Source organism: Platichthys flesus, chromosome 18 (genome assembly GCF_949316205.1).
Source record: "Platichthys flesus chromosome 18, fPlaFle2.1, whole genome shotgun sequence".
Classification (NCBI taxonomy): domain Eukaryota; kingdom Metazoa; phylum Chordata; class Actinopteri; order Pleuronectiformes; family Pleuronectidae; genus Platichthys; species Platichthys flesus.
This window is the reverse complement of record NC_084962.1, coordinates 18,853,294-18,878,472: the sequence shown is the minus strand read 5'-3', so window position 1 is coordinate 18,878,472 and position 25,179 is coordinate 18,853,294. Positions and strand designations below refer to the sequence as shown.

At 43.5% G+C, this 25,179-nt stretch overlaps 1 protein-coding gene across 1 annotated transcript; it reads left to right on the top strand.

Annotated features, from left to right (window-relative positions):
- Positions 1-6,901: 6,901 nt before the first annotated feature.
- LOC133973951 (tripartite motif-containing protein 67-like) lies at positions 6,902-24,830 on the top strand. The gene is made up of 12 exons (XM_062412021.1): positions 6,902-6,919; positions 7,013-7,108; positions 9,913-10,035; positions 13,010-13,120; positions 15,189-15,342; positions 17,091-17,171; positions 18,576-18,739; positions 19,201-19,339; positions 20,101-20,225; positions 20,320-20,498; positions 21,651-21,813; positions 22,147-24,830. Exons 1-12 carry the CDS (start codon positions 6,902-6,904, stop codon positions 22,192-22,194), a joined length of 1,401 nt encoding a protein of 466 aa, XP_062268005.1. The 3' UTR covers positions 22,195-24,830.
- Positions 24,831-25,179: the final 349 nt, after the last annotated feature.

Genomic DNA, 25,179 nt, shown 5'->3' with positions numbered 1-25,179 from the left:
GAAATCATTTCCCCTTCAAGTGTCTTGTTTTATTGGATCAACCGTCCACAACCCAGAGAAGAAGTGTCTTTTATCTTTACTGTGATCCTGTTTCTGATTTACTGATGAGCAGGTTGAACTTCACACTCACACAACACGGAGGGCAGCCACAGGCAGGTGAAAAGTTTACGACTCGGTCACACGCGCCGACTCTCGGGTGTGAAATACGCTTCACAAATCAATATCTGACAAGAGTGTAGATTAACACTTCCTCTCTGCATGGCAGCACCGGACACGTTCGGGTGCTGAACCTCGCACCATAAATATTGATGGTTTGTGTTCAGATGCTGGAAAAGCTCCATGCAGCAGTTTTAACTGAGTCGAAGCTCAGCTCCACCCACTGGTTCTGTTCTCTGGTCGTTTTACACTTTGGGGTCAGATTGTTTATTTATTTACGAATCAGTCGTGGTTGACTTTGCAGCTGCAGAGCCTCATATTGTGTTGATATCAAACATATTGTGCGTCCAAATTGCACCAAATTTGACACTTGCACTTCTTTGGACCCTTAACAATAGACTTCCCAAGAGTGAAGCCGATCAGTTGAACGGTCATGGAGATAAACGAGCCACATACAGACACACAGATTCATGGAATTAGTAGATTTGATCATTTATTACAAAGCTTTTGCAGTAAAATAAGAGTTATTGTTTGATTAGTGAGGGAAATGTTGATGAACTGTGATGAAATCTCATGTGAATTCAGTCGTATAAACTAATTGTGCTTTTTATTTATGGTGTAGTCCAGTTTATATGTGGTATTAAACACCCTGCGATAAATAACACACATAAACCTGCTGTTGCCTTTTTATTCACTTCTCTCCAGGTAGGACTGAAGCTGTTGTGTAGCACTTCACTGTGTGTTAGTACTTCGCTGTGTAGCTGAGAAGCAGAGGATTGGTAGATGGTGGGCGAGAGGATGAGGAGGAGGAGGAGGAGGAGGAGGAAGGGAAGAGGAGATTGGTTTTGACCTCCACCAGATGTGAAACACTAATTCTTCAGCACAACTGGCTGATTGTTCTGCTGCAGCCCATCCATGTTGTGTGTGGATTGTGCACAAAGCTACAGTTTGAAGATAAACACACATTTAAATCAGTTTTTATGGGGATTATTGCTTTGGAAACACAACTATACAAACGTCTGGTGACTAGTTGTGATTTTCCGGTGATCTACTCTGCTTCTTTGTCTCTCGTGATGATTTTAAGTTTCAGGTAAATGCATGAACGTGATTATTTTCCATTCCTCTTCACTTCTTCTCTCCCACGAAGCAGCGCGAGCTATTTCTGTTCGACTTTTGTGTTTCCTCCGGAGCATTCACACGGGAGCAGACTCGTTAAAAAATGAAAACACGGAGGAGGAAGATGAGGAGGAGGAGGCGAAAAATATTATATTTTTACACATCAATGTGGAGTGAGTGTTTGACAGACAGTGAGCGAGCACGATGACGAGCAGAGAGGAGCCTGTGGAGGCGGCTGAAACAGGAAGTGACTCTCACCCTGCGTTTCGGCTCCGGGTGGTTTCACTGCATCTTTTCTTTCTCTGGATGATGATGAGTTTCTCAAGATTACATTTACGGTGCTTCGCTCTGTGTTTACGTCGGAGGACTCCGCAGCACAGGGAGGTTCACTCTCTGTCAGGGGAAACTCGGGGGAGAGCTCGGCTTCTCGTGCTGAACTCTGCTTTCACGTTTCCACATGGCATTAAAGTTTAATGACATCAGAACCCGTTGAAAGCTGCTGTGTGTTGGTGGTGAATGGAAACCAGAGGACGTGAAGGCTTATGAATGCAAACGAGATAGGAGGGAGGGGAGGGTGGGGGGGGGGGGTGAAGGATAGGGTTCAGCCCCTCCTCCCGCTCCTCTCAATGTCCCATGGGAATAATTTTGACAAGGTCAACGCCACCAGCAGCCAATCACCGGGTGTCAGCCCAACACAGAAGAGCCGCCTATTGTTCTGCTCTTGTCCACATTTACCCCCCCCCCACCCCCTTCTCTATACAAAATCTCACCAACACTGTTGTAAAACGTCTCTGAAGTATTTTGGCCCTCCTCTCTCTCCGTCTGGCTGTTATCAGCCGCCCGCTCATTGAAAACCACTGGATCTTCAACCAGAGGTGTTTCCAGCTGTGACCTAAATATAGATGATCTGCTGGAGCCATGTGAGAATCTCACATTCAGTGATAACTGCTCGTGGAAATGATCTTTTAAACTCAGCTTGAATGTCAACATTTTACTCATCCGCCACGGCTCCATGACCTGGACTGGTTTCTGATTTATATATTTTCTGAGGGGCATGGGGTCACAACTGTTTTGATGGATTTACGTCCAAGCCACTGAGGTATATTTTACAGGAAGTGAAAAGGAAAACAGTTTTTCGATGTGTAAGATAATAAAAAGATTACTGCAGGACGGGATTAAAACTTGAAAGATACTTTTTGTTGTTTGTTTTTGCAGTACTTTAATATATTCACTCTGTTTTCACTGACTAGGTCAAATCTACGTAGGCGTCAAATTCAAAAAGCTGGTTTCCATTTTTTCGTTTGATGTCCCGGCCGATGTCCTGGTTCCAGTGGACTCCTGCACAGTCTGTTGCTAGAAACTGGAAATGGAGACGTTATTATACTAATGGTGATGCTTGTTTTATAAAACAATACGCTGGCAGACTTCAAACTAAAGCGTCACTGTAAAATACCTCATTTCCCTTCTCCTCTTCCTCTTCCTCTTCCTCTCTATTTGATTCATTACCCTCATCGCACCTTATCAGTCTCAATCCCTTTTCTGTGCTCAGTCTGGAGCAGCTGAAAACTAATGTCATCTTCCCTTTAACATCCATCATCCTTTACGTTAAAGATTAAAACCGCCCTCAGCAGGATTAGTGACTCTATTAGCCATATTATCACTGAGTCTTCTTAATGGAGCGGATCTCCACTGGAGGAATCCAAGGCTGCAAAGTCTTTCTCTCCAGACTTCCTCCAGGTTCCTCTCTCCTCCTGACTCTGATTTCCTGCAGCATCCTGAGATCTGTTGAGCCGAACCTGCACAGCTACGCCTCCATGAATGTCAGCGCTCTCTGTGAATGTCACAGACCGAACAAATAACTCCTCCGTCGCTCCCGTAATAAGATAATGAGATAATAGGACTTGTCTCTGAGAGGTGTGCTGAAGGGCGCTGACAATGGGGGGGGGGCAAGAGAAATGGCACTCCACCGTCTGTTGGAGTAATAAGGAGAAAGAAGAAGGTCATGGAGAGAGGAACAAGAGACAGAGAGGAGAAGAGCTCAATGCTGCTTCAGATGAATTCGGCTTCTCATCGTGTTAGTTTTCAGTTTCCGTCTCCTCTCCGTGACTTTCCTCTCTCGTTCCACATCTCGTCACCGTCCCACAGCCCACTGGTCCTGCTCCACAGCCCACTGGTCCTGCTCCTGCAGGGCAGGCGAGTCACACTTCAACACTGTGCCACAGTTTCCCTGGAGTCTGAGGGTTGACACATCGGGAGCGCGGCCATGTTTAGACACAGGGCCGTGCTTCAGCCTGTGGATGAGTGGGACTCTTTGAACTGGTGTCTTCAGGCCTCGAGACAACGAGTCTGACCAAACGTCACTTTTCATTGTCGATGTCGGAGCAGCTCATTTTGGGAGTTGAGCAAATCTTTCTTTAAATGGAGTTGAATTTACAGCCTAAACAACACAAGGACCTGGAAAGATCTACGTTTTATGTGGATCATCAACAAATATCACACATAGAAACATAGAAAAAATCCATATCTCAAAAATTTGAATAAAAAAGTGAAACAAATTCAGATCTGCACCACGGTTTAATGGCTTCCTTCTTGGCCCACGTCTCGTCCTGACGCCAAGTTTCCCATTCGCATAATCCTGCAGAACGATCAACCAATCAACCCATCAACAAACCAATCAAACCAGCAAACAACCAGCCGACAACCTACCAGATGGACGGGGTGAAAACATAACCTCCTTGGCAGAGCAACAAGCTATTTATGGGTTTCAGGGAAACTGATGGGAAGAGATTGGAACAGCAAAAAGAGTTTATTGGTTTCTGGCCCTTTTTTGCAATAACCAGAAAACACACAAAAAGGTTTTTTCCAATATGTTCATATCTGAAACTCCCTGATCTGCAGAGAGAGAGAGAGTTCAGCGTGGAGACACATTTTGGCAACAGGACGATCTCACTGCAAAATGAAAGACTGTGTGAAGTTGCCAGAGAAGCTTTTTGATTAACAGCACGAACACGTCTGATGAACTTCAGAGAGAGAATCTGCCATGTTAGTGATTATGAGAAATAGGTTAATTACTGCAGATTGTGATGAGCTGGGTGTGGAGAGTAAAACCCAGTGTTCCCCGTTGGGAGTTGAACCTTTGCAACTGTTTCTGATATTTTGAGTGAGCCAGACAAATGAGATAAAACTAATAATTATACATGTCTGTTTTTTTTGTTTTTTGTTTTCATTTATATTAGATGTATTGTTGTTTCTTTATTGGCCAGGTCTCCCTTGAAAAAGAGCTGTGACCCTTTAGCTGGTTAAATGTGGGACAGAGAGAAAAACTGCATTCTTGGCTCCAACCACCTCTTTGTGTGAAGCTCCTCCCTCAAGCTTGTTTCTGCTTTTATGCTTTCCACACAATGCATGCTGGGACATGCTCCACAATGCATGCTGGGACACGCTCCAGCTCCACACTGACAGAAGAACGTGTGCTCGGAGAAAATCAATGAATGAGTAAAAGAGGTGTGTAAGGGAAGCGTCAGACAAGCAGATGGGTGGATGTGGTGATACGAGGGGGCGGGGCCAGGAGAGCACATGAACGGCACATCCGTCATCCCCTCGTTAGCATTTTTGGCAAACACACCCACACCCAGACACACACACACACACACACACACACACACCCACACACAGACACACACACACACACACACAGGCACACACACACACACAGGCACACAGACACACACACAGGCACACACACACACACAGCTTGCTGGGCCAGATGGCCTCTTGGTGTCGAGCAGGGAGAAGCTCCACAGAAGGGTTGGTTTGATTTGTGAACCATGACCTCCACCAGTCCCTCCTCCTGACTCCGGACAGCGGGGATGGACCGCGATAAGATCAGTGTGTGTCTGTGTGTGTGTGGTGTGTGGGGGTGGTGTGGGGGTGGAGTGGTTATAGTGGAGATGTAGAAAGGAGATTATACTTACAGTTCATTGACGTTGTGCTATGGACATTTGATTTCACACATAACTGCAGGACTGGGAGAGGGAGGCATTTTTAGATGCATCGTGAATTTAACATTACTCCATGGTTTATGTTTCATTGGTTATACACTTCAAGCTGATCTGTACATTTCTTTCATTATTGAATTCAAATGTATATTGCTAAATAAACCACAAAATCCTAATATCTTTAATTCTTGCAATATAGACAAATTATGTTTATTTCTTCTTTTTACCTTTTAGTTTTCTTTCAGTTGAGCTGGTTGAGTTAAACTATCTTTATATTTATAGTTTAAAATCTCTCAACACAAATTTGAAGATGTGCACATTTCCTTTGCTCTCTGATATAAATAAGGAAAACCTGGCAATAAAAAGCAGAAACCTCAGGAAGGGAGAGAGCGATTCTCCTTTCACGATATCAAACATTTAAAAGATGTTAAAAATAAACTTGATATTCTTTTTTTGGTGCAGTGTCCGAGTGAATGAGCGTTTGTTCTTTTGAAGAATCACATTTCACAACCAGCAGCTGAGTTTAGAACCAGATCATGGCTCTGACCTTTGCCCCTTATATTGAATACAGCTGTTATTTATGATTAACATAGATTTACATGTTAATATAAACTTCCTTTAGAATTAATATTAGTAAACAGCCTTAAAAATGCAGGTGTAGTGGAAGCTTATCCTTCCTGTGATATGATCCCTCATAGTGGCTGAGACGAGGCCTTTGTAACATGCAGACGAGCTGCGGGGGTTAAACATGTTAATTAACCCGTGTTTATAGTTTGCTCATGTTTAATATCAGTAATTCATTCACGCTCGCAGCTGCAGGACGGAGATAAACCCGACATCAGCTTCCTCTTCATCGTCCTCGCTGCTCCTCACCCTCACCGGCAAATTCACTGCACAGATAGAAGGAGAATAAACCGTCGCAGTTAATTCCTGAAAACAAAGTAACGCACAGGATGAGATTATGATTGGGTCAATCAAATTAAAGGCTGGTCTTATTTCAGGGGTCATTTCCATGACATCACATCAGGCAGAAGATGCAAACAGCTGCTGACATTTAGAATATTTGACTATGATGAATCCATGTTCGCTATAAAAGCTGTTAAATGGAAATTAGAAAAACTGAGTGGAAGGTAAACAGAGACAGATTAACGAGGGTGAAAGAGAGTCAAACAGATTAGTCCTCAGATTTAAGAACAAGCTGACAAAAGAATGATTTATATAATTTATAAAAAAGTGACTTTTTTCTGGAAATCTTTTTGCAATGCTTGTATTTTAAATGATTCTCAGGTATTTTACTTTGGATAAATCAGGTTTTGGTGCACAATGGTTAATCTGCACAAGCTCAACACAGAAATACATTTTCATCTCTTTCCCTGACACCAGCGCATCAAGAGTCTAAAAGTTTTTGTCATCATTAATTTCCTCATTTGTTAAATTCTCCCATTTTGCCTTTTGTCTCGTCCAGATCAGATTCTAATCTAGATTAAGAAACTTAATCCACCGTCATTAAGACAATGCAGCGTTTCGGCCAATGAGAGGAGGCGGCATATAATTTGCTTCAGGCCGGGCTCAGTAATCTGAGCATCCAGGGAGAGTCTGTTACATAACCAGCGCATAAGGAAAAGCCTTCGATGGATTACTGCTCCCTGGTTCTTTATTGTTTCCTGCTGAAATGTTTTAGTTTGTATCTAAATGCACAAACCTTGATATTGATGTGTGTGTTTCCTGTTTTGTCGTTGCAGTGTCAGATCTCCCAGGCCCTGAACGGAGTCTCTGACAAGGCTAAAGATGCAAAGGAGTTCCTGATGCAGCTGAAGAACATGCTCCAGCAGATCCAGGTACACTTCTTCTACTGAGCAGGATTCTCTCAACGAGGATCTAGACACACCAAGTTCTCCTGAGCAGCCCCAAGTGCAACAACACCTTCATACATCTGATGGTCTATGTTCTTCTCTTTGTTTTCCTCCTAAAGCAGCTTGTGTTATTATTCAGAGATTCAGGTGTTACAGAGCAATAAGGTCCATTCAGGGAGGAGGTGGGTGGAGCCTTCGTTTCTGGAAGGATGCATTCAGGGACCGTATATATTCAAATGAAGCCTCTGAAGGATGTGGCCCCTAACTTGAGACACTTGTAGGGAAGGAAGCTCCAAAGTTAAACAGGAACTAATAAATTGGAAGGGCAAGCAACTGAGATATGATCTAAACACAAAGTTTCACAAATAAATCCGAAGCACAAAACAAGCGTTGTACTCAGGCCAGAATCAGAACAAGAGGAAGGACACAAAGAGGAGAAGGAGAGAAAGAGGAACTCAGCTGCTCCTGGACCGTTTCCCTCAGATTCTCTCTGGTCGTCCAGGAGGAGCTCGGTGAGAAACGGGTCTGGATGAGAAGACGGAGATCCGTGACTGATCGGTTTCCTCGACACGTAGACGTCTTTACATAACTTAAAGGAATCTTGTTTGGGGTAATTTGCCGATAATGGACACGAGGCTAAATGAATCAGTCACAGAGGAAGATTTGGACCTGACACACACAGCAGCAGGAAATCCACTGAATCGCTAAAACAAACTATACCAGTGTGTGTGTGTGTGTTTCCCCTGTGGCAGCATTACTGTGCAGCTGATCTCTCCCACAGCATCTGCCAGTCATGCACACACACACACACACAAACACACACCCACACTGTCTGCTCCATCATATCGTGTAGGCAGGAGCTTTTCCGAGCCAACATTCAGAGTCTGATCATAAATGAAGTGGACTGCATTACAAAATAAATAAAGACTATGAGGCTCACTTTGTTCAGAGAGCAGCGAGAGATGGGAGGATGAAGAGAAAGAGAAGTGTGGGAGTCGGGGAATAAAAGAAAAACGTTCATCCTCTTAGAGATCCGTCCCTCAGCGGAGGAGGCTTGATTGGAAATCGCTGAAATCTAAGACTCTTCATCTCTTCATCATGTGGACGCGGAGGAAACGTCCCCGTGTGGATCCTGAACTTCCAGATACTAATACACAGAAGTGAAGTACACTGGGGTTTCCCTTCAGAGAGGCTGCTCCGAGTACTCACCACATTACTACAGTTCACTTTTAAAATACATCATCCTGGTTTTTACGTTTACTGTCCACACTACTCTGGAGTTTGAGTTCCTTGAAGAAATCCCTCGTCTTACTCTTCACCGCTGTGGGTTCTCTTTTGTAGTATTTGCTGCAACCGACTGCTGATGATCACATGGTATATGTTTTCATGTGTTGTAGCCTATCGGATTAAACCGTTCTATGGAAGGAGATCCTCAAAGCAGAAGACTGAACAAGACTTAGTGTGTTTTTTAACATATTCTATCTGTACATGTTACGTAGCTTTGTTATTTTCATCCTGTAGAACGAATTAAAAGCAAACTGCCAGCTCAGAGGACAAAGTGCACATGTTAGTCTGTACAATGACTAAAGTGTCCCCAAGCAGATTGAGAGTCTAATGAGGTCGAGTAGAGACCAAGACAAAGCTCAGAGAACAGACAACCTCTCGGATGATGGAAGCAATCTGAGGTTTTTTGGTGGATTCTTGTTGAAATGCAGACAGCGGAGTCAGTAGCTGGGATCAGACTCCATCACACAGAGACTTGTCGGGGATTAACCGTCTGCTCTGCACGTCTCTGTGCAAATGAAATATGTCAGAGCATAACTCTTAAGCTTGTGGGTGCAGGATCATAACAGATGACCTAGAGCGCCATCACTCAACCTCAACACATCACAGGTAACAGGGACGCAGTGAATCACCTGCACGGACAATTACAGCTGCTGTAAACATTTACTCTAATATTTGATTTAATGTTTAATTCAATATTAATGCCTTTCTATTTCTTTTCTCCCTTTTTGATTTCATATATATACTCATCTCAACATAAATAGGCCTAAATAATAGATTAGCAATGCAGCAGAAAAGGCATCAAGCTGTTGTGGCTTTGATTCCATTTTAAAAACAGTAAAAATAAGGCTATTTAAAACAAAGTGTGTATCTATTTATACATGTGTGTATGTATTGTGTCTATATACAATTATCTATTTAATGTTTTCCTTTATTTCCTCCCTAAGTTTATGTCTTTATTTAATTGTGCTGCTATTTCAGCGAGCAGACATTAGATGGTAAATTCACAAACACAAACCTGTGGCCTGCAGCTTTCTCTCTCACATCTCAGCCACTTTCACCAGATTACAGCAATAAAACCACGGCTATAAAAATAAAAACACGTTAAAACCACATTATAGTTTCCTCTGTGCTGCACTTTGGTATCGTGACAAACCGCAGCCCACCTTGAAATGATGTCTGTGATATTCTAGTATTAAAGTACATTTCTGACTGTGTGTGTGTGGGGGGGAAATGTGTCAGATGCACAGATGGTAAGGTTGCTTTTAATATGTTTTTGTCCAAGTCTGTCATAACAACAATAATTCACGTTCTATTCTCACGTTTGTGCAGCCGAGACACAAATAGACCGAAGATCTCACAGATAAATGAACAGATGAGCTCTGTGCTGCTGAATGGAGCAAACGACTCCAGCTGATCTATTTCAGGACGCTGGTGATTTATCTGTTGTGTTTGGATCTTTATCATTTCTCTGTTTCAGTTATGATCCTTTGTGCTCTGTGCAGGAGGGGGGGGTGGAGTTCGAGGCGTGTCTCGTGGCTCAGTGCGATTCGCTGATCGAGGCGCTGACCAGACAGAAAGCCAAACTGCTCACCAAGGTCACCAAGGAGAAGGAGTACAAGCTGAAGGTGAGGCCCCGTGTGTGTGTCTGTGTGTGTGTGTGTGTGTGTGTGTGTGTGTGTGTGTGTGTGTCTCCATCAAATGTGCATCGCTCTGGTTCCATCAGCTGGAATCAGATAACAATCATCATCAAGTTGATTAAAGTCATTGAATCATTTAATGTTTAAAACAGTAAATTAAAAAAGAATCATGCAAGAAATAAACATCAGTCTTAGATCAATAAATAGAAACTCACACAACATCTCATCAGATATGGTTTTAGATATCATTTATAGCTCACAAACCTTTTTTAATTGAAACATTAAAACACATAATCGAAATAAAACAATTTGATTCCTTACCTGAAATTATTTTTATAGCAATGCTTTCTTTATATATCTATATACTGTGCTTTGTGATTCCACCGCTTCGGGGGCGGAGTGGGTTTCTTAAGTCCCAGCGTGTCACATGGCCTCGTGCCCGGCCTCCACGTGCCCACCGACCGACTGACCGTCTGGATGTCAGCGGGGGGGGGGGGTGTTTGGACGGACGCCCCAAGGACAGCTGTTGTCATTATCTGCCGGTCGGAGATTGAGACTGAGCCAGAGGGTGAAGAGCTGCAGGAGAGAGAGAGAGAGAGAGAGAGAGAGAGAGAGAGAGAGAGAGAGAGAGAGAGAGAGAGAGAGAGAGAGAGAGAGAGAGAGAGAGAGAGAGAGAGAGAGTGGGGGGGGGCTGATACATTCAACATCATCTTTACACCGGTCAGTTTTCATTCAGTCCATCCATGTGGACAGATGTTTGCAGGGCAGAGTGTAAAACCAGATGTGCACGTTGAATCAGTCACACAACATCTACACACGTTTAATGACATCACATACAAATAGAGCTCTAGTTATTTAATCACACAACGATTTTTCAATGTTTCTCATTCTCATATTTGCAGATTTTCACGGGACTCAGAAACAAACTTTTAAAGCTCTTTCAGCGTTTGCTTTCAGGACGACCTCATGTTTGCAATTTATGTAATTTCACTTTCAATAAGTCATTTAAATGCATCTTTAAACTCCCAGCAGAATCTTCATCCTCATATGATCTGTGAGTGAACTCAGCCTTTGGCCTCTTTGTGTTTTAAAGCACTCACAAGGCCTGGATTCTGTGTTTGGAGATAAAGCTCTGACCAACACAATACACACACACACACACAATAAAAACATAAAAGACTGTTTACACGACAAAGAAGCAGCTGTTTTCACCAAATTCACCAAAGCCAAAGCATAATCCCTTAAAAGCTAAATGTATTTCAGTTTCCTCTTTTTATAAGAACATGCAGAATTACTCGTAGTGTTTGTGTCTGTGATCCAACGCAACACGATCATCACAGCTACAGTGAGAATCAATGCAAACTTTATTCTGAACAGTTAATACAGACGAACTGAAGATGTGAAATATGGAGGATATTGGATATAGAGAATCACGTCTTGGGATTTAAGATGTTTTACAGCCAGTAGAGCAGATTGTGAGTCAGTGTGGTTACAGGGTTGTGTAGTTTAATCTCTTCTGGGCCAAACTGTGTTAGATTCACACACTTTCATCACCTGTGATGTGCTTTGCCCCTCGGGGTCGTGACCTGTGGACGTTAACCTGAACGTCTCACACCTCGATTTCCCTCAGCTGCAACAACTCCTCCCGGTTTCTCCTCCATAAGGTTTCATGTGCAGTTTAAATACAGTATTCCAGATGATGTTTCTTTGTCTATAACTTCTCTCTAACTCGTACGGATGCAGATGTGTCTTAGTTAATCTGTAATTAAGATTAACAGAGTGGGGGACATCCTGAATACAAAATAAAAGCAGAGGAACAAGCTCCTGGAGGATTTAAACATATTTTAATTCCCTTCATCTCCTATTCTGCTTATTTAATGCCGTATATTAAGATTTATGTGCTGCACCATTCCGTGTTCAGGACTGTGTGTGGTCACGCTCCACAATCCGCCAGAGATAAGAAACATCAGCCTCCAAACTGTTGCTGTAACGTGAAGTGAAATGTGCTGCAGAGTGTGATGTGGAGCCAGTGAGTCACACTGGGACTGAGCCTGTGGTATCTCCGATCTGAGCTCCCATTAACATGCTCCAGTATTCGCACCCTGGACGTTTCATCCCGGGTGGAAGTGGAACGTAATGGAAAAGCCCTGGAACCAGGAGGGAGGTGGGGGGGGGGGGTAATGCCCTAACTGTGAATTTTGTTATTCTAAAACAAACTTTTGCACATTCAAGTTCACCTTTATTTGAGTGGTAAGTTATAAATAAAACTCACTTATAGTTTAGACCTTTGATGAATGAAGCTGATTAAGTTACATTTCTGTATTTCACTCACTTCCCCTCGATCCTTCTCTGTTCTTCTACCTTTTCGGTGTCGGCCCATCACATCACATGTTGAACAGGGTCTCCTCTGGTGCGTCTGGAATATAACTCACCTGGGTTTTATATCCACATGTTCTCCTCACCCACCTCTAAATGCCTGCACATATATAGAAGGTTAAACAGCACAGTGATACAGAGCTGGTGCCACTTCCTCCTGTGTTCTTCACGCTCTCTGATTTGTCACATTTCATTTACACCAACATTAGGGCAGATGTGCAGTTTTCTAAAACGAGGGATAAACGACAATAACCGTTGCCAGTAGAAGAGTTTGTCTTTCTGTGTTTTGTGTTGTGTTCTCAAGTTGAACTCATTCATCCAATTGGAGCCGTAGCCAATAAAAACCATATAAATATAAAACCTCTAATCTCCTGCAGAGTCATTAGACCTGGGAGTGAATCTGGATTGAATCTATTCCCATTGCTGTTGAAAGCCAATAAATAGCAGCCGTTAGTGTTCTGTTTTTTAACCAGTATCTATTGAGCTATATCACTTTTTCTTTAATTTAATGTTCAGAAAACACCTCAGCTCCTGAATCGATTGAAAACTTCCAATAAGAAATATCTGTGATCCGTGTCTTTGGCAGGTTGTGCGTGACCAGATCACCCACTGCACCATGAAGCTGCGTCAGACCACTGGGATGATGGAGTTCTGTCTGGAGGTCCTGAAAGAGAACGACCCCAGTGGATTCCTGCAGGTACGTGTGTGTTCCACCTGCAGAACATCTTCATAAAGGACAAGAAGACCTTATTGAATCAGGATCTGGGAAAATATCTCCCCAGAAAATAAGTTGAGGTTTAATCAGCCTGGTTTTTAACTTGTGACACAAGAATTTGGAGAATTTCTCTCAGATCAGATTTATCTGAGAAATTCAACTTCGAAGAATAAAGTATGGAAGGAAAAGGTCGACCCCAATTTATTCTATTTATCACAATATCTCTGAAGTCTTTATAACATCATTTTCATAGACCAACAATTAAAACGACGTATAATTATATGGCACGAAGGCATGAACGATATTAAACTGTGGCTAATGAATTTCAATTTTTTAGTTGTAGCCTCTATACGGAAATTACTAAACACCGTAAAACAAAAGCTTCCCTCTCCCTTTTAAAACAGTTTCAATTTAAGTTTCTGGGAGTAAAGACGAGGCAAAACTCAGCATGGGGTCTCACGCTGAGGAGCGGGCCCAACTTTTTCTGAAGTATTTACAACCAAAAAATGTAAATGTGGAAGTTGAAAGGATGGAAAGAAATGGGGGGAGGGGGGGGGGCTGCTTAGTTCCTTTGAGTTCACGAGCAGACAGACACTTTGCACGGAGCCTCTGATGTTTCTGAAGCCAGCGCAGGAAAAGAAAAATCAAAACTCACTGCAGAGTCAGAGGAGGAAAACTTCACTGAGCTGAAAAGTGAGAGAAACAATAAAACCCATCGTGCACCAAGTCAGAGCAGCTCGAGTCTGAAGTCACAGGTTCTGCTTCAGAACTTTCATGGATCCGAGAGGTTCAGTTATTGGCAGATTCAGGAGATCAATGGCCGATCATTGGTTTCTGATCCGTGGATGTTGAGGACAAGGACGGAAAGAAGGTTTGACCCTGATGTTGTGTTCAGGGTCCTGGAGATGTTGGGACTTTTCTCTCACCTTCAAACGTCATGAAAAATGCTTATAAACATAATATTGAACACATGACGACATATTTTCTTAAACTCTCTTTATCTCAAACCCATATTTACTGCACTTTTAATAAAACACTTCTAATCTTGGAGATTCAAACGTCTAAGGACCTTAACATAAGGATCATGACTACGTGATCCCATTCTGTATATGTTTGTAAAAGTGTATTTGTCCCATAAGCTGTTGATAAAGATGGTAAAGATTAGAATTATACAATACAAGAGAAAAAACTGAGAACAAAGAACACTCTGGAATGCAGAACGGGGGGGATCAAACTACCGACCCTCTGGTCAGGGGACAACCCGCTCCACCACAGTTACTGTACATGCACAGTATGTTCCTGCTTCTGGTTATGAATGATTTCTACTCCTGAAGAGAAGAGAGATGGAGTGAGGTGAAGGGGGGGAGAGAAAATGGAGATCAAAGATTCTCCCGAGACAAACACACACACACACACACACACACACACGCACACACACACACACACACACACACACACACACCTTCCCCTCCCTTCTATTTCATCTGAATATTTAATAAAGTATTGATTATGTGGTTCTATATTACCGACGCCTACATCAAAGCCGGCTGTTAAAGGTTGAATCTTTTAAATCGAATTATTAATGAATCCAAATGAAACTGTGTTTTTAAAGCTCGCGGCTGAATTTCCAAACCTTCAGCCGCTGCTTTTAATAAAACACTAATCTCCCGTTTCTGCTCAGTTAGATGAAGTTTAATGTAATGAATTCATTTTGTTTCTTTTTCCTGCGGCGGTGAAGCTCTTAGCGGCAGATGAGGCCTCCTAATTCCTTCCCTTAAATATTTGAGCTGCACTAATGCGGGCCTCATTCCACTTGTCAGGGACGATGTGACGGAGCTGCGGACGGAGCAGATCCCAGAGCAGTGGAGCTGCTCTGTATGCAGCGAGCGTATCGCAGCCCTGCGAGCGTATTCAAATGTGGATAGTGAAAGCATGTGCTCTAATTTCCTGTGTGTGTGTGAATGCCTCTTTCCCTCCGGTAATTACCCCGTCACTGTGTGTGTGTGTGTTTTCAAGCTGTTCTACATGTGTTTCTGTTCTGTGTGTGCAGATCTCAGACCCACTCATCAAGCGGGTGACGTCTTCTCAGGACCAGTGGGTGAAAGGGGCCCTGGAGCCAAAGGTCGGCCCCGACTATGACCTCACCCTCAACACCGACTCGCTGATGCAGACCATCCAGCAGCTGGACTTCTGCCCGGGCAACGGTAAACCAACCAGATCTCACCCGTCCTGTTCCGTCAGCACCTCCCAGCCCCACAGGATCCATTTATTACAATATGCCTTTAAATTATAACTCCATTAACCCCCCAGTAGGAGCACTGGGGATTCACATATATAAGGAAGTGTTCAGTGTTCGACTCAGAAAGATTTGTGTATCACAAGACGCCGAAAAAGGTCAAAATCAATGCTTGACCTTTTCGCGGATCCAACATTTCCCATCATGCAACTCCATGGCGTCGCTAAGCCACAGACATTAGTACAGTCGATGTCAAAGCAGTTTACATACAGTGTTCTTTCCTTCATGCTGTCACTTGATAACACAGATCTATAAATATAAATGTCATGTTCTTCCTGCACATGAAGAGCCAGCGTGTTTCAAATCTGCCTCATCGTGGTTCTTTGGCTTCGCTCGGGTTGTGTGTATCAGCCCATTGTTCAAATTGGGGGAATGATCCTTTTGAGGTTAGATTGTGTTTGTGTTGATCGAGCGGTGGCGGTTGGAGTTATTGCTAAATGTGTTGTGTCCATGGAGGAGGAACAGAAATATAATTCTTTGTGTGTGAAACTGAGGAGACGAAGGAGGAGAGGAAAATGAAAACCATTGATCTGTTTTCCACTTTCATTTTGATACAGGAATCAAGATAAAGAAAGTTTAATGAAGGGTAAAAAACACTCCAGATGATGAAATAGATAGTTTTCCATAGGATGAGCATCCATGATGATTAGTAACCATGACGAGTAATGATCCATAAATAACTTAACGAGCTCCAAGACGCAAACATCCTGCTCATTAGAATTAAAATCCCCTTTGACGATTTGTACTTGCCTCATTCGTTAACGTGAGTAAACCACAGCGTCCTTCACATTCCTTCTGCTGCCGTCCCACAGATTACCCAGATGTATTGTTAATGTACATTAAATATGTAATCAGCTCCATGTTTTATTCCCACAAGGCTCCAGTGAGGCAGAGAGTGGGCGTTTGCATGAGCTGGTGTGGATTCAACCTTCAGTTCACTTCCTCTAAAAAGAGAACCTCATTATTCTCTTCATGGACACATCATGAATATATTGTTTTATACACGGCATGTCATTTAAAGGCTTGGTAATCCAATGCAGTTATTACAAATTCAACAGAGACACAAGCAGCAGAGGATCTATAAGATGAAATGAATCCAGTTAAGTGCCGTGTTTTAATGATGGTGTAACATGGTGCAGATGTGTCCATTGCTGATGGTTCTTCAAGACCTTTTGGTTCCTCATGGGAGAGACTTCAAATACAAGCTGACATTGTCCCTAGGAGAGACTCCATCTTCTCCACCTTCAATCTCCATACACGTGGTGTTTTAATTACATATCTTTTTGTATTTGCTCTGATGAGATATTATTTTATGACCAAACCTTCAAGTTTAGACTTTGAAGTTCCTCTAGTTGCAGCATTTTCTAGTTCATTCTCAAATAAAACACTTCACCAACAGGTTTTCCTTCAAACAACTGTCCCAATATGCAGATAACACTGTGTTTTACAAATTGAACTTTGCACGACAAGTGTTGTGCATCATATTCACCAGTCGATAGTGAATATTGTGCAACTTTTACTTCCTTTAACCACCTTGTAAGGAGAAGGATCTTTCAGAGTCTCCCTGGTCTCACTGTCGCCTCCAGATGTTTTTGATGTGGCCCTCTGTCCGTGTGCTCTTGTATCAAAACACTCAAACCAACGTCGTACTTCCAGATGTGCAGGAGAATCCATTATTGAAACAAATGCAGGCTGAAGACAGTGGTGAGGCTGAGATGGAGGCCGAGAGCCCCGGAGGTATTTGGGAGAATCTACATTTTTTAAAGTGAACCCTCTGTCTTCCTCCCCTGAATGGATTCTGTCACTCCCTCCTGCCCTGCCCCCCCCCCCCCCCCCCCCCCCGCCCCCCCTCAGTCCCCCTGGCCCTCACTGACTTTCTGGTTTGAGGCTCCTCTGCCTTTTGGTCCCTCGGAGTCTTTCTGGTCTCCTTCCTCCGCATGGTTCTTGTTCTCCAGCTCCTCTCCAGTGAACAGCACCTCTGCAGAGTCGTGCTGCCGTCACTGCAGCAATAAGTTTCCCCCCAAAAAATACCGTTACAGAAATCTGTGGCCTAAAGAAGTCATTGTTTTCATTGTTGGCTTCAAAAATCATTAAACATTATTAATCATAAATATAATGTGTTATATGATGTCAAGAAAATGCATTTTATCAAATTGATGTAAACATGAGAATATCAAGTAATGATCTCAGAAGGATTATTGTTAATTATTATTTATAAACACCAAATTTATAATATTTAAGAAAATACTGCATATTTTCTTCATGAATCAAAGATCTACTGTGGCCATAAATGCTGCAAAGCGTCTTGAATATTTAAGATATTAATATTGATCGACATGTGGACTGCAAAGATCCTACGACACTGTTCTTGTCCTGACTGCTGCCTCACCCCTGTGTCCTCACTGCCGTTGTGTGGTTTTGATCTTGTTGTGTGTGTGTCTTCAGAGATTCAACAAGTGTCTATAAAGTCGTGATGTGAAGCTGACAACACAAAATGTTTGTCACTGGTTTTTATTTGTGTTATGTTTGTTTCAGCTCCTTTTGGAATTCAGTTTTGTCTCGTTTGCTTGGGAGCTCAGACAGATTTATTGCTTTTAATCTAAAAGTCTGTCACACACCGCTGGTTCCTTCCTGTCTTCACTTCCCCACCAGACGAGAAACCGTCCTGAATTATTAAATCATCGTAAACAGATCCAGCAGCTTGTCCCTCGGTGTGGAGTTTACCTCAGGACAGACTGAATCCCTCATAGTTCAGAGATGACGAGAACATACCGTGCACAAACCAGAAGCCAAGCTGTATCCAAACCATTCCTGCTGGAAGCTTTGGTTTTCACACCTTCAACCAGCAGCACCAGTGGCCCAGTTAGAGCCTCCACTGGTTCCCAGCTGCTGCCCTGTAGATGAACCTGCAGCTCTCTCCCCTTTAAGCCTCATTAGATCCACAGTAAAGCTCCTGTTTCTGTTTAAAACACAACCGGCCACACCACATCCCCCTGTTTCCTCTTCCTCCTCATCCTTCCATCCCTCTGTTTCCTCCTCCTCCTCATCCCTCCATCTTCCACAACCCCCCCTCTCCCCCTACCAATGATCTCAATCTCCACGTCTCATCCATCCATTCGTCTCTCCTCCTCTCCTCCACAGCTGAGTCTGGGACTTCTGTGCCGGTGGCTCCGCTCCTGCAGCTGGAGAAGTGCTGCACCAGGAACAACAGCGCCACGCTGGCCTGGAGAGTGACAGCGCCCCCTGGGAGCCCCATCGAGGGCTACATCCTGGAGCTGGACGACGGCAACGGAGGACAGTACAGGGTCGGTACAAAAACACACACACGTTCTGAATACAAACTTATATGAAGAATAGTTGGTCCATTCAGCTTTTCTGTAGCTTTGGAATTTTATTATAGAACCTGAACGAAATGGATTTAAGAGGTTTTATCTAATTAAAGCTTGATAAATAATCCATATGCTTCTCAACTCGCATGATGCCCAGATGGCGTGTTTGTTTGTTTGAATGAGGGTGTGTGTGTGTGTGTGTGTGTGTGTGTGTGTGTGTGTGTGTGTGTGTGTGTGTGTGTGTGAGTGTGAGTGTGTGCGTGTAGTTAAACATATGTGTTGTGAAGCATTTTAAGTGTGCAAGTGCTTGACCTACATTTGTAATTACTGTCACTCGTGTGTGTATAGCTCGTGACTTTAAGCGGCGAACAAACGTATAGGACCCTGCACTTAACCTGCATGTGTAATGATGCTGTGTTTGTGTGTGTCTGTCCCAGGAGGTTTATGTGGGGAAGGAGACAGTGTGCACGGTGGACGGCCTCCATTTCAACAGCTCCTACAACGCCAGGGTGAAGGCCTACAATGCAGTCGGTGTGGGGCCGTACAGCAAGACCGTGGTGCTGAGGACCTCTGATGGTAAGTACTTCCTTTGTTTGTGTGTGTGTGTGTGTGTGTGTGTGTGTGTGTGTGTGTGCTTGGGGTTTGCCAAATTGGCGCAGAGTGGCTCCAACACAAACACAGTGTCTCTGTCTGTGTGTTTGTCGTGTTCCTCTGGTGCTTGCGATGGTCTTTGCAGAACAGGTTTCATCATATTATTCCTTTTGTTCTTAGAAACAATGACAAGCTCCTCAGGAGAGGAGGAACACTGTGCTTCATATTCAGGGGGGGAGGCGAGGAAGAGAGATGAGGAGAAGATGAAAGGGAAACGAAAGGGACAGGTGGAGAAGAGCAAGGAAAGGAGAGGAGGGAAAGGGAAGGGATGGAGAAGAGGAAAGCTGAGAAACAGATGTGAGAAATAAAGGAGGCAGAGCAGGGGAAGAAAAGGAAAGGAAGGAGAGAATAGGTTTTGGGGAAGAGGAAGAAGTCAACAACAAAATCACCAACACACACTCACACAAACACAACAATGGGCATCACAGTCTGTTTTCGGACTGATAACCGCTCATCCCTCCGCCCTCTGTTTGTTTTTTCTGTCTGCTCTCCTCCTGCCTCCTCTCCTTCTTTCCTTTCCTCCTCTGTCCTCCCTCGTTCTCTCAAAACTCACAAAGAGCAACAAAGGCTGGAAAACAAACTCGTCCGTATAACCTTTTTAGAAAATGCTCTTGTGTCTTATTTTGTCCCAAAACATGAAAATAAGAAACCTGCTGTCTCAAGACTGTTGTTTTGTGTTATTGCAGTGGCCTGGTTCACCTTTGACCCGTCCTCGGCTCACCGGGACATAGTTCTGACCAACGAGAACCTGACCGTCTCCTGTAACAGCTACGATGACCGCGTGGTGCTGGGGACCGCCGCGTTCTCCAAGGTAAACGTCCAAGCACACACAACGGTTCCATGAGTAATAGAACCTGATTTATGATTTATTAATCACATTTATTCTGTTTCTCCTTGAATTCCAGGGAATCCACTACTGGGAGATCTGCGTTGACCGCTACGACAACCACCCGGACCCGGCGTTTGGCGTGGCGAGGATCAACACCATGAAAGACATGATGCTGGGGAAGGACGACAAGGCGTGGGCCATGTACGTGGACAACAACCGCTCCTGGTTCATGCACAACAACTCCCACACCAACAGGTAAGTGTCAACTGGGCCAAATCCCAAATGCTCATGGAAAATCTATCTCCTCAAAATGTCTGACGTTCTTCATCGAGGTGCTGGAGTTTTCCCTGAGATCTCAAGTTGTTAAAGTTAAAATGTCAGGATTTATTTACGGGTTAATCCAACATCTCTACCAAGTCGGGTGGAAATCAGTTCAGCATCTTCAATCAATAAAAACAAGTTAAAAACTAAATCATAAAACCGAATCTCCTCTGAACCGTTGCGTTATTCAAAAGTGATAAAAAGATTAAAAGAAGTTTGCAGCTGAATGAAACCGAAATCGAATTCTCATTCTTATAATTTAAAAGTTGGGTTTACCGATGTGTTTTCACTTTAACCAACAAAATTAGTCTGTTGGTTCCAACTTGTAAACTTAACCCCCCTTAGAAAACTGTTCATCTTTTGAACTCAACCACAAAACTGCACTTGTGTGTCAATAAAAACAGCAGGGGACTTTGTGAGGTGCCCCCCCCCCCCCCCTTCCGTCCTCAGCATCAAACCTCACACATCTAAGAGGCACGTGCAAGCTCTAACACAACGTGCACACCCTCCCTCACACACACACAGCATAATGAAGCATGCGCTCGGTGACAGGGGGCCCCTTGAATCTCGTACAATACCAACTAACAAACCCACCGGGGAGCAGCAGCAGTGGAAGAAGAAGACTGCCGGCTGCTGGAGACATCAAACCGTCTCCCCGTGTCACAGGGACGCCTCTAAGCTCTCATTAAACATTCAGTTACAAGGAAATGTCTTTTTTCTTTATGAGACAAAAGTCGACTCCACACGAGAGAAATGAGAACTTTTGTTTCTTTCCTTTCTCTACCTCGGTCCACGTAGAGCCGCTCGTCCAGTCGTTCATCATCTCCTGTGTCACACGGTGGTGAACTCAGGTCGATTCCTACCCCTCTCTCTCTCTCTCTCTCTCTCTCTCTCTCTCCCGAGGCTAGCTTTCTAAGCAAAAACACATCTCACACACACACACACACACAGATCCAGGACATGTTGTCCAGCTTCCAAGGGACTAATGCATGAATAGTGATGGAACTTGTGTACAGTATAAGTTTGCCTTTATATTCACACAGTCTGTGTTTGTGTGTCTGTGTTTTTGTGTGTGTCTGTGTGTAGGGCGGAGGGCGGCATCGCTAAGGGCTCGACCGTGGGCGTCCTGCTGGATCTGAACAACCACACTCTGACCTTCTTCGTGAACAAGGTTCAGCACGGCCCGACCGCCTTCGCCAACCTGGAGGGCGTCTTCGTGCCGGCGGTCAGCATCAACAGGAACGTGCAGGTCAGTGTGCAGCTGCATCGGGGGTTTGATCCCCCCCTGAAACCTACCTCCCCCATGTTAGTGGATGGGACACACGCCAAACTAAAAAGTCACTTTATCGCTCGACACCGCGGCTTTATTCTGAAAAGATGGCCGCTCCTGTTAACCTCATTGTTTTTGTACGACTGGAGAAGGTAGAGGCGTGTGGTCCATGTTGTGTGTCTCAGAAAGTGTGTAGTCTCTAGATTGAACTACATTAAGTCCCTTTAACCCTCCTGTGTGTCTGTTTCCACGCCGCGTCCTCGGCCCCACCCAGCGATGCAGGGCTCTCATTGGCTGGTTTGTCTGTTTCAGGTGACCTTGCTGACGGGCCTGGACATTCCAAAGACTATCAAACAGTAGGAGCCCCCCCCGCCCCCGTGTCTCTGCGTGTGCTCTGGATACAAACACACAAAGTCGTACGCAGCCTAGGTTCGATCCCCACGTGGACGTTTTCCAGTAACATCAGCTGGGACTTCAACTCCTCTCCCATCAAGGTGTCCTTTGTCTCGGATGCACTTCAGCGTCCGGTCATTTGGGACAAAGGGACAAATCTCTTGGTTATAAAGACAGTGATTGACACTTGTGGACGGACGGATTTACTGTGGATCGTCCCACTCTTTTCATGTCCCGTGGTTTTCCCCTGTGACCTCCAGGACTCACCTGTGTTCATATTCTAGCTGCTATGTTTCCAGTGATCTCCACCTGAAGGAGCCTGAAGCTTCTCCTGGAGGCCGGAGACCAAACACATCGACTCTCTCGTCTACACTGTGCAGTCAAATCGTTTTCTACTGAAAAAAACACTAAAAGAAAAACACAACGCACCAAATCACCGATAAAACGTGGAACCATAATTTTCCAGGAGATTCCAGAGCGACTCTCAGGAGATGATGAACGAGGGAGCAGTGATGGAGCGGTGATTCTCTCTCAGGTGTGTTTACAGCCTGCGAGTTCAAACAGGGCCACCTCCCTGAGTTACAGTTGCATTGTGGGTCGTTCACGCTCATTTTTTCAGCTCCTGTGTTCTGCTTCTCGTAATTGGTTGGAGTTTAATAGAGAGGTGATTTGTTACCTGTGGGCAGGAACACGACAGACATTAAGAACTCAGTGAGGTGAAGCTGGGAAGATTCATTTCATTTCCTCAGTAGCTGTATAACAGATCAATAGAGCCTGGGAGGGGCCATTAGGAAACATCAAAATCTTTTATCTTAAATTCATTTTGGTTTTAATTGGTTGCATCAGAGTTTCTTGTGGACTGATTTACCAGCTGCACTAAATATTCATCTGCATCAAGTGGTGGAATTAAAAAACGAATAATCTTGAGAAAGTGAAAGTGGCCAAATAGAATTTAATATTCAGAGAATTCATACAATTTGCTTTCTTGCTGATAGTTACAGAAGATGAATACCTTTCTTTTGGTTTTGCTAGGATTAAACTAACAAGGTTTTCTGTGACATTTTAATTTGAGATCTTTAGTTGTGCTGCTTCGAAAATCAATTATTATTATAATTATAATTATTATTATTGACCTGAAGATTCCCTTCAGCTCTTCCCTGACTCGTCACACTCAGAACCTGATTATATGTTGTTTTTCACTTTGACACTTAAAAGTCAGAAGCTGCTGAAATGAGATGGAAATAAGCTCAACACTGTTTTATTCCTTTTTCAGTCGTTCAAGGCCAACACAAAAAAGTTGCAGATCAGAAAGTGTAGAAAGAGAAAAACGTGGTTGTCTCATTGTGATTTAATTCTGTGCTCATCTGTGAGTCTCTCTGTCGAGCTTCAGACTCATTTCACATCTGTGGACGTGAAGCTGAGAACGTGAGGAGCTTTGAAATCCAACCAAACCACTGTGACTAATGCTATTACATCACTTTGACATGGGTACCCCTGGATGTGATCATTTATCCGGATGCAGCAGAGGAAAGGTTCATTTTTAAATTAAAACAATTATTTAACCCTGAATTTTATGACGATATTTAAATATTTATATAATGTGTGTGTGTGTGTGTGTGAGAATCCTCCAACTGTAAATACTGAGTTATGACAACGACGTGTAATATGAAGCATGGATTAAGCATCGAACAAGTTTACAAGAATATCTGAAGCTGTACTGTAAATACTGAACATTATTATTGTCTTTGCAACGAGTGACGTTCAAGCCAACTGCTGCGACAGCGCGCCCCCTGCTGTTCAAACCACGCCAACAACAGTGTTCATGTGTTTCTCTCATCTTTCATTATCTTGTTCCATTTTACTCAACTAGGATTTATTTTAACTTTCGAGTTAATCAGAATATCTGCTCCATTTTGTACCGTAACCTTCAAACATGCAATCAGGGACATTACATAGCATTTGCCTTGTAACAGTTGATGTCGTAAACTATTGTTATTTATCTTTTAAGACCTTTTTAATCTTTAGAATTCCAATAAACCATGTGACTGAAGAGAGAAACAGTGCAACAGTAGACTACAAAAGGTTTTTCTCAAAGGAACCGATGATGTCTATTTTCAATACAACACCTATTTTAAAGTAATTTATTGATTAGTAAACTTCTGGAGTAGCAAACTGGGAATATCTGTACATTCTGTGCTTTTTCTAACCATTTGAGGGTTCTTCTATTTAAAAATAATGACTGAGCCTCTAATTTAGTTATGTAGAATGTTACATCTGTGACATTTACATCATTTTAAATACGCAGCTAGTGTTTTTGCACCAGATGCTGCAGTAAAATGAATGGGAAATATAATCAAGTGTCCGTAATCAATGCCCTAAGTATGACGCTGATTGACTTTGTGTAAATTTAACAGAAACTGATGCAACATCACAAAAAACCAGTCCATATATTAACCATATTTCCTATTCCCAGTAGATCCAATGCCTGCTTAGGTTTTCATCGAGGATTTGAAACAGTTTCCTCCCGACACAGAAATCACATCCAACTTTCTGCCAAAGGGGATTTTATTTCTTCCTGACATGTGACAGACTGCCAGTTACCACCTAAGGGCTGCATTTGCATCATGTGAGGCTTCCTGGTTGTTCTGCTCCACAACAGCCAGTGCCCCCCCCTCCATCAGAGGAGAAACCCGCCCTGAGGTTCACTTCCCTGTGACCAGGAATAGATGCTAGAGCCCACGAGCAAAGTGTGACATCAATCATGAAATCTGGGTGATCTCTCTCTCTCTCCTTAGACTGGTGAAAATCAAACTTTATACTGAGCCATAATGCTGCAGCTTCAGGAAGTCAGAGTTTCTGAAATTTATATTAAACAGACGAAGACCACATATTTAAAATGATTCACAATTTAACGGCATGTCCCTTTACCCCCCCCCCCCCCCCCCCCCCATG

What these genes read in the sequence shown, in the direction of transcription:
- LOC133973951 (XM_062412021.1), top strand. An exon ending in GGACTTCTGCCCGGGCAACG is followed by an intron (nt 15,343 to 17,090) that starts GTAAACCAACCA and finishes TCGTACTTCCAG; the next exon opens with ATGTGCAGGAGAATCCATTA. An exon ending in GGAGGCCGAGAGCCCCGGAG is followed by an intron (nt 17,172 to 18,575) that starts GTATTTGGGAGA and finishes TCTCCTCCACAG; the next exon opens with CTGAGTCTGGGACTTCTGTG.